Source organism: Haliotis cracherodii, unplaced genomic scaffold (assembly GCF_022045235.1).
Source record: "Haliotis cracherodii isolate W230 unplaced genomic scaffold, xgHalCrac1.p SCAF_5, whole genome shotgun sequence".
Lineage (NCBI taxonomy): Eukaryota > Metazoa > Mollusca > Gastropoda > Lepetellida > Haliotidae > Haliotis > Haliotis cracherodii.
Genome location: NW_027266308.1, coordinates 36284451 through 36299553, shown reverse-complemented (window position 1 = coordinate 36299553; position 15103 = coordinate 36284451). Strand labels below are relative to the sequence as shown.

At 42.4% G+C, this 15103-nt stretch overlaps 1 protein-coding gene across 2 annotated transcripts in view; it reads left to right on the top strand.

Moving 5' to 3' along the window:
• The window catches only part of LOC139442140 (uncharacterized), a 126592-nt gene that overhangs the window by 61146 nt on the left and 50343 nt on the right, over positions 1-15103 (top strand). For both annotated transcript variants that reach the window (XM_071222942.1, XM_071222941.1), the window contains exons 3-6: positions 10737-10790; positions 11702-11776; positions 13147-13195; positions 14517-14701. In XM_071222942.1, coding sequence (XP_071079043.1) covers positions 10737-10790; positions 11702-11776; positions 13147-13195; positions 14517-14701 — 363 coding nt within the window. The remainder of the gene's footprint in view (positions 1-10736; positions 10791-11701; positions 11777-13146; positions 13196-14516; positions 14702-15103) is intronic.

Sequence of the window (15103 nt, the reverse complement as noted above, 5' to 3'; positions counted from 1 at the left end):
ACACACACACACACACGTGCATGCACGTCGCTATATCAGTGCGACGTTCAACCCCATTTCACCTCACAACTTCAGAATACATTGATACTATACACAGAAAATCTAAACACAAAACCAAGACGTCAGCAATATCCCCCGTCAGGTTGCTGTGACCTGATGCCACAATCACAGGCCTAAAACACCAAAGTATATTCTTGAAATGAAAAACTTGAACGATTCCAAGTATACACGCAGAGTCACCAAGTTCAAGTGTTGGCATTCAATCTGGCAACACGCAAACCGCAAGTACCATCGAACGAGGCTTCAAGCCTGAGGTGATTCTATGCACGAACATACAACTTGCACGAGTTTAGCACAGACTGCCATAGCACCAATGGCATAAAACAAAGGAATGATCCTTTACTTTTCAAATACGCCGAATCGTCTAGCTTGAGGCTTAAAGTGCTATGCCAGATGTATCGCTGCCTCTTCACTTGCGTGTTTTTAAATTATTGAGAGCGCAGAGTCTGGAGTAGTTTCAGATGCTGAAGCTGCTACCGATGAATCACGTATCATCCAGCATGCAGACTAACGTTTTGTAATTCCTCTGTCAGATGAGAGTATGTTAATCTGCTCATGGAAATTGGGCCACTATTGTTACTAACAGTGCACAGACTGTAGTTAACACTGAAATGGCTCGTCTTGGGCGGTTTTAATGAGTGAGTGAGTATGGTTTTCCGCCGCTTTTAGCAATATTCCAGCAATATCACGGCGGGGGACACCAGAAAGTGGGTTCACACATTGTACCCATGGTGGGAATCGAACCCGGGTCTTCGGTGTGACGAGCGAACGCTTTAATCACAAGGCTACCCGACCGCCCCTTGGGCTGTTGTAATAGGTGCACCTACGAAACGTTTGATGGGGACATTTATATCAAACATACACATGTAATCAGTTTTCGTGTAACACCGTTGGGATGCTGGGTTAGAATAGTTCCCCAGCACACTATTGCTTTGCTTTTCGTCCTGGGCGACTAAATTGATCGGGTAGTCAGCCTCGGTGACTTGGTATATTTGTCATCACACCGACGGCGTTGGACGTTGATATGTATATCAACCACTGGTTTGTACCCTTGAAACTCCGGGTTAGAATCGGTCTTCAGCCACCCATGCTTGCCGTAACCGGCGATTATGTTTGTCGTAAGAGGCGACTAAAGGGATCGGGTGGTCAGGCTCGGTGACTTGGTTGATGCATGTTATCGTTTCCCAATTGCGTGTATCGATTCTCATGATGTCAATCACTGGATTGTCAGGTTCAGTTTCGATTATTTACAGACCGCCGTCATATAGCTGGAATATTGCTAAGTGCAGCGTGAAACAACAAACAAACAAACAATCCACTGATTTGTCTAATCCTGATTCAATTATATACCGGTCGTTGTCTTGTATGTGACGTTAAACAGACGTGTTGGTGTAATAGGAAAATCCCTCCCAAAAATGAAGTATATTTCTGTTTCCAGTAGATGCAAGCTGGTTTTCTATCCAGTAGGTTTCAGGACAATGGGTGCCAAGGTTCCTCTGCATTCTGTAAGAGCGATCTAACATGAGTATCGTTCGGTGACAGTGTGTTGCTGAAGATGTGGCTTCCCTCTTTTAACCACTCGTTTTCATGGTTTCGTACTAATATTAACAGGTCGACGACAAAACAACTGGAATATTGCTGACTGCAACAATGTTCACTCACACTCCCTGTCTCTTTTATTTAGCACTGCCCTGTCTGTCCCTAAACTACACATAAACTCTTACACTCTGTATATACCACACGCCATGACGTCAGGTACACTTCTCACGTCCCACGACAGACCATACTATTGTTATTACATACCAAACTGGCCTGGTGACCTAGAATATCGGCATGATTATCATGTGGCCTGTTTTGGACAATATGGAAAATAATACTGTTGTGACTGCTATGGAAATAACATTGTATTGACTGAGTGTTGGTATGGAGTATAAATATATGTTGGCCGTTATCTTGGCTATACGTGGTTGTTTGCCGTTTCTCTAATGATAGATGCAAGCCAAAATAATCTCATCACTAATAGCAACCTTCTAGCGTTAATTAGGTTTCACTTCGAGAAATATACGTTTTGGCGCATGGAGATTCCCTCGGTCGTTGCCTGTTCCAGTTTATAAGTGACATACTTCACATTAATTATCATATATGTGGACCTGGACGAGGTCTTGCCGACAATACTGGAAGTTGATGCACACCAGAACATAATAATCTGCACCTTTTCCCCTAAGTTCACTCTCTGCTTTCCACCATATGATTTATCCTTTACTCCTTTACCCACCTAAACGTCTCGCTGATTCGCCGCTCCCTGCTTTCTCCTTTTAATCTCAGCAACTTCGTTCTCTCTGCTTTCTCCAAATCTAAGCCACTTCGTTCTCTCTGCTTTCTCCTTCTAAACTCAGCCACTTCGTTCTCTCTGCTTTCTACTTCTAAACTCAGCCACTTCATTCTCTCTGCTTTCTCCTAATCTCAGCCACTTCATTCTCTCTGCTTTCTCCTAATCTCAGCCACTTCGTTCTCTCTGCTCCCTGCTTTCTCCTTCTAAACACAGCCACTTCGTTCTCCCTGCTTTCTCCTTCTAAACACAGCCACTTCGTTCTCTCTGCTTTCTCCTTCTAAACACAGCCACTTCGTTCTCTCTGCTTTCTCCTTCTAAACACAGCCACTTCGTTCTCCCTGCTTTCTCCTTCTAAACACAGCCACTTCGTTCTCTCTGCTTTCTCCTTCTAAACACAGCCACTTCGTTCTCTCTGCTGTCTCCTTCTAAACACAGTCACTTCGTTCTCTCTGCTTTCTCCCAATCTCAGCCACTTCGTTCTCTCTGCTCCCTGCTTTCTCCTTCTAAACTCAGCTACTTCGTTCTCTCTGCTTTCTCTTAATCTCATCAACTTCGTTCTCTCTGCTTTCTGCTCCTTCCTTCTTCGTTGACCTTCTGCGTTTACCTTCTGCTTTCTCTTTCTAATCCAACCCTCTCTTTTTTCCTTATCTCATACCTTCACCATCTGCCTTCACTCTCTGCTTTCTCCTGCTTTCCCCTTCTAATTTCAACCTCTGCCATCCTTCTGGTTTCTCCACTATCCGCCCCAGCCTCTCTCTGTGCTAAGCCATCCTTCACAAAACGCCGAACCTATATACGGAACCTTAGACATCGACGACTAGCAGTAGACTGGACTCTCCCCAAATCATCAACTCGTAGTGTGTACAAAACAACTGTAGTGACTGACATGTATCTTTTAACGTAGCGCCGGAATGAGGTCACGTGCTGTGGCCGGAACACGAAGGCGATGGAGAGCGACCGCACGTGTAAATCATGCCAAGGAACACACACGTGCAAAAGGCAGTTATTTGCTTTACACAGTTTTAAGAAATTATCTAAATTTATCAAAATAATTAATTGCGTCGCAGCTGTGACGAGAAAGGCTCAGATGACGGCAGATTTTGCCATATTGACGGCTCTAACTCGACGAGTGTGTAAATTACATCTCAAGGCAGCGAACGTTAAGGAGCATAATCTGGCGCACGCGTTGAGTAATGTCAGTACCAGTTGGTTCGTCACGACAGCATAAGCATGTCTTAATGAAAGGCTGTTTTTTTCTTCCGTCTACATCGTAATTCCGTCTGTAATTCTAATTAGGAGCAACACAGAGACTTATCTTCTCAAGAGCATCAACATATATTTTTAAATGACAGATGATTTATCATAATGTGCACCTTCTGACTCCAAGCAGCAGCAGTTTGTGTGCAAGTCTCGATACTTGCGCCTCATTATGTTACCCAGTCAAATGTATCTTTCGGAACACTCTGCTAATATTAGTCGCGCCTCGGTCTCAGAGACCATCCCGACCAGCAGAGGTCGGGAATCCGTACTGAAATTATTTTCGTGCACATGACTAACACACAAATCAAGCTAGCAACAGCCGTTACCTTTATATGCATTTTCAAAGTGTTTGTATTTGGTTTATCTTTCAAATCCATGTTTATAATAAACATAATAACTTGTATCTAATGTCGCAGGACATTTTGCGGTACGTACAGTGAAAACCAGTACAGTCATAGCGATGCTACCCGAGGACTTATGGAAGTGTCCGATGCCGAGTAAATCAGCGGTTCGGCATCAGTGTTTATACGGAGTTCAACTTTCTTGATTAAGGAAACAACCAAATACTTGCTGAAAAATACGTTGAAAGTAATTTGGCTTCGGGTTTCCCCAAAATACATTTTTTGGATGCTGCTTTCAGCGAAAACTGTTTGTCCTCAAGCAGTGACAGATAGACTGTCTCCCAGACAGTAAAAAATTCATTAAAAGCGAATCCAACCCAAGCCTAGAATGATTTATCTAGTCACGATTGTCACAGCTCTAGGAATATTATGTATTTCTTCTTGTCTCCTTTTGGATCTAACTTTGTATTTTGTCGATACATATTTTTATTCCCCCGGTTTGAAAAACGGGGACACAGCGTTCAGCATGTCCGCCCGCCAGCCGTCCGTTTTCCGTTGCCGGAGCAGAACTCCAAAACCGTTAAATATTTCTAGTTGAAACTTTCTATATAGATTAGTCTAATGGGGAAAAATGGCTTTTGATAATTTGGGACTTTTATTCTTTATATTTGGTTTTGTTCTCATGATTTTTCATGATGAAAACAAGTTGTTTTCCGCTACCGGATCAGAACTCTAAACCGTTAACTATTTCTTGTTGGAACTTGGAACTCCATTGGTGAACAGGTGCATTTTGAAGAATTGGGACTTTTTTTCTTTTTAAAAAAAAAGAATTCTTGACGACAAGCTAGACTTTCCTGGAAATGAGGATAGTGCTCGTTTCCGGAGCAGAACATCAAAACCGGTGTATATTTCTGTATGATACTTGCCATACATATCAGTCTAGTGGTAATCTGCTGCCTTTGAGTGATTTGGGATTTTGAAAAGTACTGCACAGCATTTTTTCTTTCTTAACTGAACTAAAGGTGTGTAATGGCAATGAACCAAAAAGGGGGTATAAGTAACCAAACTCCATTTCTGACTCGCACCAGATCGGGGGATATGTCATCACCTGAGGTCTCTTGTTAACAAAGATAACTTTATTTCTGGAACTAAACGTCAGACTATAACCGATATAATACTCCGTATCTATCGACAATCCCAGGCCCCGGAATGGAGTATGGCCAGTCTGTGCCCTAAATCACATCCTCGCTGAGCGCGCCGCGCACACACGCTAATTACGTCATGATGGTGTATGTGATGTCGTGACGAGAAGCAGCCGCCTGTCTGCGTAGTGTTCTACGCCACTACCAGCATGCACTACAGGTGGTTCTACATCAGTACCATCATCACTAAGGTGGTTCTACACAAGTACCAGCATCTACAACAGCTGGTTCCATTGAGCTGCAACCTCCTGGCCTACACGGTAGCCACCCCGTCATCAATTGCTGTTCAACGACTTGACCTTCCACAGCATCATCACCCAGTTACTTCTGACGGAGTAAACAGCATGTTTGAATGTCAGAGGATCGGCAGACAAAGGGGCCTAAACTCATTGCCAAGACGTAAAACAGTTTGAAAAATAAATATCCTTTTACAAATCTAATTACTCCGACAGAGTTTAGAGGAGTGGGGTTACGGAGTGTCGTATACTGAGGTAGTATATGCTGTTGGCTTTCCAAGGTGAAGACGTCTGTTTACTACCTGAGAGTTCATCTTTAATCTTTACTGACATGTGCTGTGTAAGCAAAGGGGTGTTTATTACGAGTGGAAGGAGAAATGGCGGTATGACGTCTAACGATCCCACGCAATCGTGTCTGCCTCGTAAATGTGTGCGCCATTATGGTGAAGGTGTACTGGCTGGCTGTTGCGACCCCCGTGACCTCGAGGTCAGAGAGGCGATAGCTAAATCGGCTGTGTCGGCCTCAATGTCATGAGATCAACACAAAATTCGGTGACGTCAATTCAATGTCATGAGGTTTGTCCATTCTTCACCAAGTGAACGTTGCTGAATCGGCCTCCAAACAAATAGTGAGTGAATATTTTCTGTCAGCAATGACCCTGCTGCATCACGACGACCTGTAAATAATCGAGTCTGCCGCCAGAGAAACAAGTGGTCGATACTATGAGCAACGTCCACAGTCGGGGTTCAATGACACACAATCACCGAGCCTGACTACCCGATCCAATTTAGTCGCCTCTGTTATTAGTTGGTCCATGTGATCCAGTCCAGATCCGGGATCCACACACGCCTCACAAACAAGAGGCCTACTGTCCGTTCAGCAGATCGGGAGTCAAGAGGTGGACCATTAGTTTTAGAAATCATAAGTTCCAAACCAGTTATTTATCCACGGTAAGCTCAGCTTATATGAATTACCCCGTGTCTATACAATAAGCTCTTCAGGTGTCTATGGGGGGTACGGGTGGCCCAGTCGTCTAAGGCGCCGCGATTCGCTGTGCAGAGTTGCGTCCCTTTGGGCACGCCAGAAACCTATGATTGTGGGTTCGAATCCCGGTTCGTCCCGATTATGTTTCTAGGTTTGTCAGCACCATACCCGTGCTCATGGGTTTCACCGAAGTGGTAAACGTCTGAGACCTGCATCACTTCGGACTTTCCTCCCACATTTAGCTGACACGCCGCGATATAACTGGAATACTGTTAAAAGCGGCTCTAAACCCAACTCACTCACTCACTCACGTGTCAATGACTGTACAGCAATTAGATAACTGATTCATGTAGTTCATGTGAACTAAAATGGGCTAGATATTGTTTAGTCCTATATATGGATTCATGTTTGTTTACATCACGAATCTAGGTCTTCAGCAACCAAGGCTTGCCTTAAAAGGCGAATATGCTTGTCGCAAGAGACGGCTAACGGGATCGGGTGGTCAGTGTCGCCGTCTTGGTTGATGCACGTCATCGTATCCAAATTGCCTGGATCGCTGCTTATGATGTCAATCGCTGGATTGTCTGGTCCAGAGTCGCTTATTTACAGTCCGCCGTCATATAGCTAGAATAGCTGAGTGTGGCGTTAATAAACAACCACACAAAACCTCGCGAATCGAGTATTTTCTCTGCTCATTTCAAGTTGTTAGTTCTATGCTGAATCAACTGGTGGTCAATCCCCGGATATGGATATTTTTCTATCTGATCTCATTATCTCGGGAGTCTTGATTAGTTTATACCATAATTACCTGTCTCACGCAGATCACATGAAAGATACAGACATTAAAGCTACATCAGGACCAGGTGTATACATGCACTCATTTGCCTCCTTCCATTGACGCGCTTGCCATGTTGCACAGGTAGTCCGGTGGGACATGCGTTCATCTCGTCACGCAGACGGTCCGGGTTCGTTTCCATTCGTGACATAAATGTTTAATTGTCATCTTGGTGCAATCCTTTTCTTATCACTACCATGGAACCATTTACGTTTTGCGTCTCTGCTGTTTCCTTTAATTGCAATCGCCATAACACATACCTGGTTGTGCGTGAAAGAGCAGATTTTTTTGAACTGACCAAGTCACATGTATACGACCCGTGAACATCCGGGTCAGAATAGGTCTTAAGCAACCAATGCTTGTCGTAAGAGGCTACTAACGGGATCGGGTAGTCAGGCTCGTTGACTTGCTAAATGCATGCCACCGTATCCCTATTGCGTGGATCGATGTTGGATTGTCTGGTCCAGGTTCGATCAGACCGCCGTCATATGGCTGGAATATTGCTGAGGGCAGCGTTAAACAACGACGAATCGAAAACAACACATGTATACATATGCATCTACAACCGACAAACATATTGTTGTTGAAATATAGGATTGAAATGTTTGTTTGTTGTTTAACGCCGCACTCGGCAATATTCCAACTACATAACGACGGTCTGTAATTAATCGAGTCTGGACCAGACAATCTAGTGATTGACAAGTGACATATACACCACAACTACATCTACGGCTACAACTACAACACTAAATACACTACCAACATATTCTCCCGACAAGCTAACAACGTCTCTCGATACTCAACAAGAGTGGCTCTCGTTAAGATATTTTCCATCCAGATATGTACATCTGTGTTTAGTAACGCATTCAGGTAGAAAGTGCACTGTAGCATTCCTAATTGGCTAAATCAAGTAGATGTATGTTTAGATTGCATTATTTACGGTTCTTTGAAAACATGACCATGTGCTAACCAAATGGCGTGACCCTCGCTCCCAACACTGTTTCATAATACATGTACACTCATTCTGTTATTAGCGATTCAAGGATTTACGTCGTTTGCGCCCGTATCTTAACACTGAACTTGAAACGTGCAATTGAAACCTGAGCTAAAGTAAGATTTGTTACATACCCAGCTGATGTCATCACTTACTTTCCCCTGACACGTGATTCCAGCTTCCACTTAAATTATTATTGAAGTTAATGCCGTCCCCTCAAAGCGTGTTGCTAGGTGGATTGACTCAGCAACTGTTAAGGGATCTCATTACAATGATATAATGGTTGTTACTGGTGCGAATGGCTCCCCATTAGACAATTAAGCCGCTCAGGCTCCTTGCATCAACATAAGCCAGTTACATTGCATTCGGCTTCTCTCTCGCATACATATTTACTGCATATGTTGAGTAAGTTTATCTAGCTCTGTACATGTGTTTTGTTTGTTTGTTTGTTCGTTTGTTGTTTAACGCCTCAACCAGCAATATTACAGCTATATGACGGCGGTCTGTATACAAACGAGTCTGACCAGACAATCCAGTGATTGACATCATGAGCATCGATTTACGCAATTGGGATACGATGACATCCATCAACCAAGTCAGCGAGCCCGACCAGTCGACTCTTACGACAAGCATAATCGCTTTTTACGGCAAGCATGGGTTGCTAAAGGCCTGTTCTAACCCGGCTCTTCACGGGGGTGTGCATGTGTGTGTATGTTTGTCAATGAGTGTCGATTTTCGGAACTGCATATGCCTCTTCGTACCCGTGTTTCGTTTATCGGTTTTGTTTATATCTTTTAAAGAATGGTCTCTTTGTTGTTTATATTGTCAATTATTAGTTCTGGCCATATCTTTATTCTTTTAAGGTATTTTCTAATCATTTATACCTCTGATGATGGTTGGATTTGTTTGTTTGTTTGTTTGTTTGTGTTACCATTTCTGGTAGTGGGTGCTTTTGGGAAAGTGGATAATAACTGTATTAAAACGCTGATATAGCTGCGATACAGTATTTCCGTATTCCAAATCGTAATGCATGCCTTATTCCTTACGTATTAGGGGCGGTCGGGTAGCCTAGTGGTTAAAGCGTTCGCTCGTCACGCCGAAGACCCGGGTTCGAATCCCGACATGGGTACAATGTGTGAAGCCCATTTATGGTGTCCCCCGCCGTGATATTGCTGGAATATTGCTAAAAGCGGCGTAAAACCATACTCACTCACTCACTCCTTACGTATTACGTATGTAAAGATACACACACACACCTATTACCGGGAACAAAAAAAACCATGTTTTTTTCCAGTTGGTAGAATGTTAACCAAGAACTGAACGAGTTCAGATGCGACATAATGATGCAGAAGAAAGGCTGCTGTGCAATGTGCACAGTATTGGCCTATTTTCAAGTACGCGCGTGTTCCCATTCCAACGCTTTAGGCATCGGGCCATTGCACCAGCAGTGAGAAATCAGGCTGGTCTGGTATAATTCTAGATGGGGGCTGTGCAAGTGAGTCCACCTATAGTTGTATGAACAACATACGGAAGTAACTAAATTACTCTGAGTTGTTTGTTTGTTGTTTAACGCCGCACTCAGCAATATTCCAGCTATATGACGGCGGTCTGTAAATAATCGAGTCTGGATCAAACAATCCAGCGATTGACATCATGAGTATCGATCTACACAATGCGATACGATGACAAGCATTAACCAAGTCGGCGAGCCTGACCACCCGATCCGTTAGTCTCCTCTCACGACAAGCATAGTCGCATCTTACGAGAGGCATGGGTTGCTGAAGATCAATTCACGGGTCGAATAGATATGTACATGAACATACAAGGTGTGCTGAATCTTGTTATTTCCACTACCGGTAAATCAATCACATAGATATACATATCTATCAACGGAGTTGAATGTGACTTCGAGTAATTGATCAGTACAGCTATATCGTGTATTTGTAGAGGAGCGGTTATGTATAAATTTTAGTTTTCAACATCGAAATTTCGTTTTTCGATTTAATAACCTGGAAAATATACATGCTCCTAACGGTACTTCTGTTTTATTGTATGATACATATAACGACTTGTAGTGACGTTAAAATATTCTTGCGCAACCATGCTATGATTGATCGATTATGATAATCGAGACTTGACGAATAATTATATATCGCCGGATCATTGGTTTTAGGACATCATATCACGTTTTCGGACATCATACGTTTTCTGACGGCCATGTTTATGGCGATTATTCGCGCTCTGACAAGGCGTGTGGCGTCACAAAGATATTGTAAATACCCAGATGATGGCTTAGTTTTTAGATAAAGTTGTCTTTTATAAATGAGTGAGATGTCTTACAGTTGTTCTTATGACTTGCGAGCAAACTACGAATGTTTCTCAAGCGTCCGAGAACCCATAACAAGAGGCTATGATGTGGTACGTTTCCGACGAAACCTAATTTGGTTCCTACTTTTAGAATCTTTAAAACGTTTTATCATTTCTTTTGCAGCTTCTTAACGAAAGTGCTGGTGACAATTGCCTGACAACGCCTGACTGTTATATGGTGAGTTTTGGAGTGAATAGTCACCGTTGTGGGGGTCTATACGACAGCACCTGACTGTTATATGGTGGGTTTTGTAGTGAATAGTCACCGTTGTGGGGGTCTATACGACAGCATCTGACTGTTATATGGTGAGTTTTGTAGTGAATAGTCACCGTTGTGGGGGCCTATACGACAGCACCTGACTGTTATATGGTGGGTTTTGTAGTGAATAGTCACCGTTGTGGGGGCCTATACGACAGCACCTGACTGTTATATGGTGGGTTTTGTAGTGAATAGTCACCGTTGTGGGGGTCTATACGACAGCACCTGACTGTTATTTGGTGCGTTTTTAAGTGAATAAGCCCCGAAATGAGGAGGTATAACGACAACACCTGTTTTGGTAGTGGATAGCCCCTGTTGTTAAAAGGTATACCTAACCATTATATGGTGAGTTTTGTTGCGAACAGTCCTGTCGTGAGTAGGTATTCATACGCCAACGAGTGTTATCTGGTGAGACTTGGTTGTTATGCTACCCCGTGTGATGATGTCCTGGCTGTTATAGGGAAGTAAAAAATGGCAAATTATAATATTGCACAAATGTGTAATACAAATGAAATTAAATATAGTTTAGTTTACTAGTAAGTACGCTGGTAAAATTATATATGTTGTCTGTATTGACTTATTAATTTGAGGGGGCGGTCGGGTAGCCTAGTGGTTAAAGCATTCGCTCGTCACGCCGAAGACCCGGGTTCGATTCCCGACATTGGTACAATACGTGAAGCCCATTTCTGGTGTCCCCCGCCGTGATATTGCTGGAATATTGTTAAAAGCGGCGTAAAACCATACTCGCTCACTCACTTATTAATTTGAGCTTAGTAGCTTAGTATTCTTATGTCGACGATACAATTATCAAGTTTTGTTTTATATTTCAGTGCTGGAATTTCTGCGATACCCTGTTCACAAAGTACAAGTTGTATGGAATTGTGTGCGATGCTGAGAAAGTATGCGTAAGTGTTAAAAGTCTACAACATTCATTTGGCCACATGTGACATCGTTTTTGATTCTCCTCTCTTTTAAAAAAACATTATATTTGTATTATTTGTCACTCTCTCTCTCTCTCTTTCTCTCCCCCCCCCCCCCCCCCCCCCCATTGCAAAAGTAAAAGAGGTAGGGTATGTTCGCTTTTCCCCAAAACAAAACAACACGAACGGTTGTCAGGACAGGTTACCTCAAGATGTGCAATTCGGTAAATAAATAATGAGAAGTTGCACTGATTGTCAGGGTCTGTCGGTGATGTGAAGCATCTTATAAACATGTTGGCCTCATCTTTACGTTCGCAACCTGCAGAATGTATAGTAGTGCTATCATTAAAAAAAAGGTGTTGCCGCTGACATATATGCATAGAACGAACCTGATGCTGCCCGCATTTGGGGGACGAATTATTATTATGAATATAGATTGTATTTTGTGTACTGGAAAAGAAGTTATGAAAACAGATTCAAGAACTTTCGTCCCGATGCACCTACATATACTATTCATTTAGTCAATACCTGGCTCTGAGAGTATAATAAGTTTTCGGAAAAAATCGACAATTTTTCCAATTTCCGAAAAAAGTTATTTATGATAAATCAGGTTGGTCTTCCGGAACGACCATTTGGTAGGGGTTGGGGGGTTGTATCGAGGTTAGATAATCTATCAGCTGCAGCTACAAATCAAATATTTTTCATGTAAAACTATGAGGTTTAATTAAGGAACACAGTTTCAAGCATAATTATTCCCCACCCCAACCCCGACACCCCCACCCACCCCACATACACACCCCCACACCCACTCCCTCCCACACCCCCTCCTCAGCACCCTTCGGATATCAGAGGGTCGGACCCCTATACCTTCGTTGTTATGTGTAGGCAACATGTATGCCGTTTAGATGTTTCTTCTCCTATACTTTGTCGGATACAGGGCTGGTCCAATGATAAAAGACGTAGCCGACATATTTAGCCGACACGCCGTGGTGTTAAACCCATACCGCCATACACTGCTGTACATTTTCAGATCCTTTAAAAAAGAATGCCCTACGCTGATAGCTTACAAGGAACTAAGATATTCATTTTCAAGCATTCAATATATCAATCTTGTACATCCTGTTACTTTTCTTATAAAACGTGATAAATGCACTTCCCGGTACATACTATTGTTTATCTGCTGTTGTCTATAGCTGTCGATAGCAATCAATCAAAGCTTCATGACGTCCACATGACGTCTTCTTGCGTCCGGTTGAAGTTAGTAAGACCAGTGTCGTTCCTGCAAAGGCTATGTTTGACACATGAACTATTGATAAATGTATATGACATAATTTTTATTTATTTTTTTATCACAGACGCGTGGGTGCGAGATTGCTTGCGACTTCAGACATAATCCACCAACACGTAAGTGTCATTGTCAGTGTCTCTAACTCCATGAAGATGAAACAGACGCGATTAATCAAAAGCAACGTCTCTTCGAGTTTTATACATATCTATATTATTTTGTTTCTAAAAAAAATTTCTTGACAAGTTAATGAAACTATAAATAATGACATTCACCACGTATGATTCATTTCTCTAGCAGAAAAAACACTAGATTGATTCCAGTATAATAAAACGGAGATAACTCATTTTTATGAATATTTGAGGCGTTCTTTGTCACATTTCAAAAGGATGGGAAAATAATTTGTGTTTAAAGAAGCTGTTTTACGATGGCTTTGATAGAAGGGTATATTTTTTTGTAACCAACTGATCAAAGTTGTCTAGTCGATGTTTGAATTGTATGGGTTTCTTCTAGAACTAAGGTCAACTCCGACATACATCAGGTATATATTCTTGTATGGTTAAAGGGTCGCTAAATGGCTGAAATAAAACCGATGCAACGTAACATTATATAATTTTAACTCACCCACTACTGTTAAAGGGGGACAGGGCTTGGATAAACTGACAGTCCTGGGATGTTTGCTTCCTGGCCTGTCGTGAAAACATTTGTTTTGTGCCAGCTCCAGTGTTATGATATGTATTTTATATCAGCCTTACAGTAATGATAACTGTAATAACACACCAACACCTGACACGCAAAGAACTGGGAAATAATACGGCATCAGCAACCCATGCTTGTCGTAAAAGGCGACTGTGCTTGTCGTAAGAGGCGACTAAAGGGATCGGGTGGTCAGGCTCGCTGACTTGCTTGATGCATGTCATTGTATCCGAATTGCATGAATCGAAGCTCATATCAATCACTTGGTTTTCTGGTTCAGGTTCGATTATTTACAGACCGCCATCATATGTCGGGAATTAAACAACAAAAAAGCAAAAGCAAAGCTACAATGCCTAAGTTTCTCTCCGGCATCTAAACCCAGGCTTTAAAAAGGGATTGCACATTCTGCACCAGTCTCTCCTTAACTCATTTATAATACAGAACACCATGCATGCTGTCCATTTAAACATCGTTTGATGAGAAGTGTACACTAATACAGGACGCTTGGTCTCTGAAAATATATAATCTTTATAGAAACAAGCAATTACATTTAAATTGAAAAGGAGCCCCAGTGAGATACCGGACCTGTGGAAAATCTAGACTTGCTTCATGTAGGCCTATAGCATTACAGTGAGGGATGGACGAAGGGGAAAATAACATGATTTAGGTTCTGTGGCCAGAGTAAGATAAAGGCAGCGTGATGATTTTGTCAGGATATTTAATTATTTTTGTTTGTATGAACAGAGACGAAAAATCAACGCTGGACGTTTTCCCCCGGTGATGTGCAGACGAGAAGGAATTCCAGAGTGACGGACATTCAGTGGAAACCTCCCAAGCCTCCAGTCTTCTCTAAGTCCAGGTGGTCCCTGGTGTATATCATAATGGTTCGGAGGAAGGGAAGCAAGGATCCCTGGAAACAACTAACACAGGTAAAATGACGTTTAGCATATTCTTCTTAGATGTTGTGTCATTCCAGCCCAGTTCCTTACGCCAGTCGTTAAACGCTTGATACAGTAAACTACGGTTATAACGAACTCAAAGGGACCACTAATTTTAGTTCGTTGTAGCCGTGGTTCGTTATATGCATATATACAGCACAACTACAGCAAATAGTCGGGACAAAAAAGTAAGTTCGTGATATCCGTCAGTTCGTTATAAGCGACTTCGTTATAACCGTAGTTTACTGTATGTTGATATGTTGGACAAATTGGCGCAGTGTTGGTACTGCGCGTATGTGCTGCCGTCATGCATAGAGTACGGTTTCTCAGTCGTAAAACGACACTGGTGTATATATATTGTATTATTGAGAATACGGTACAACCTCCTCGATA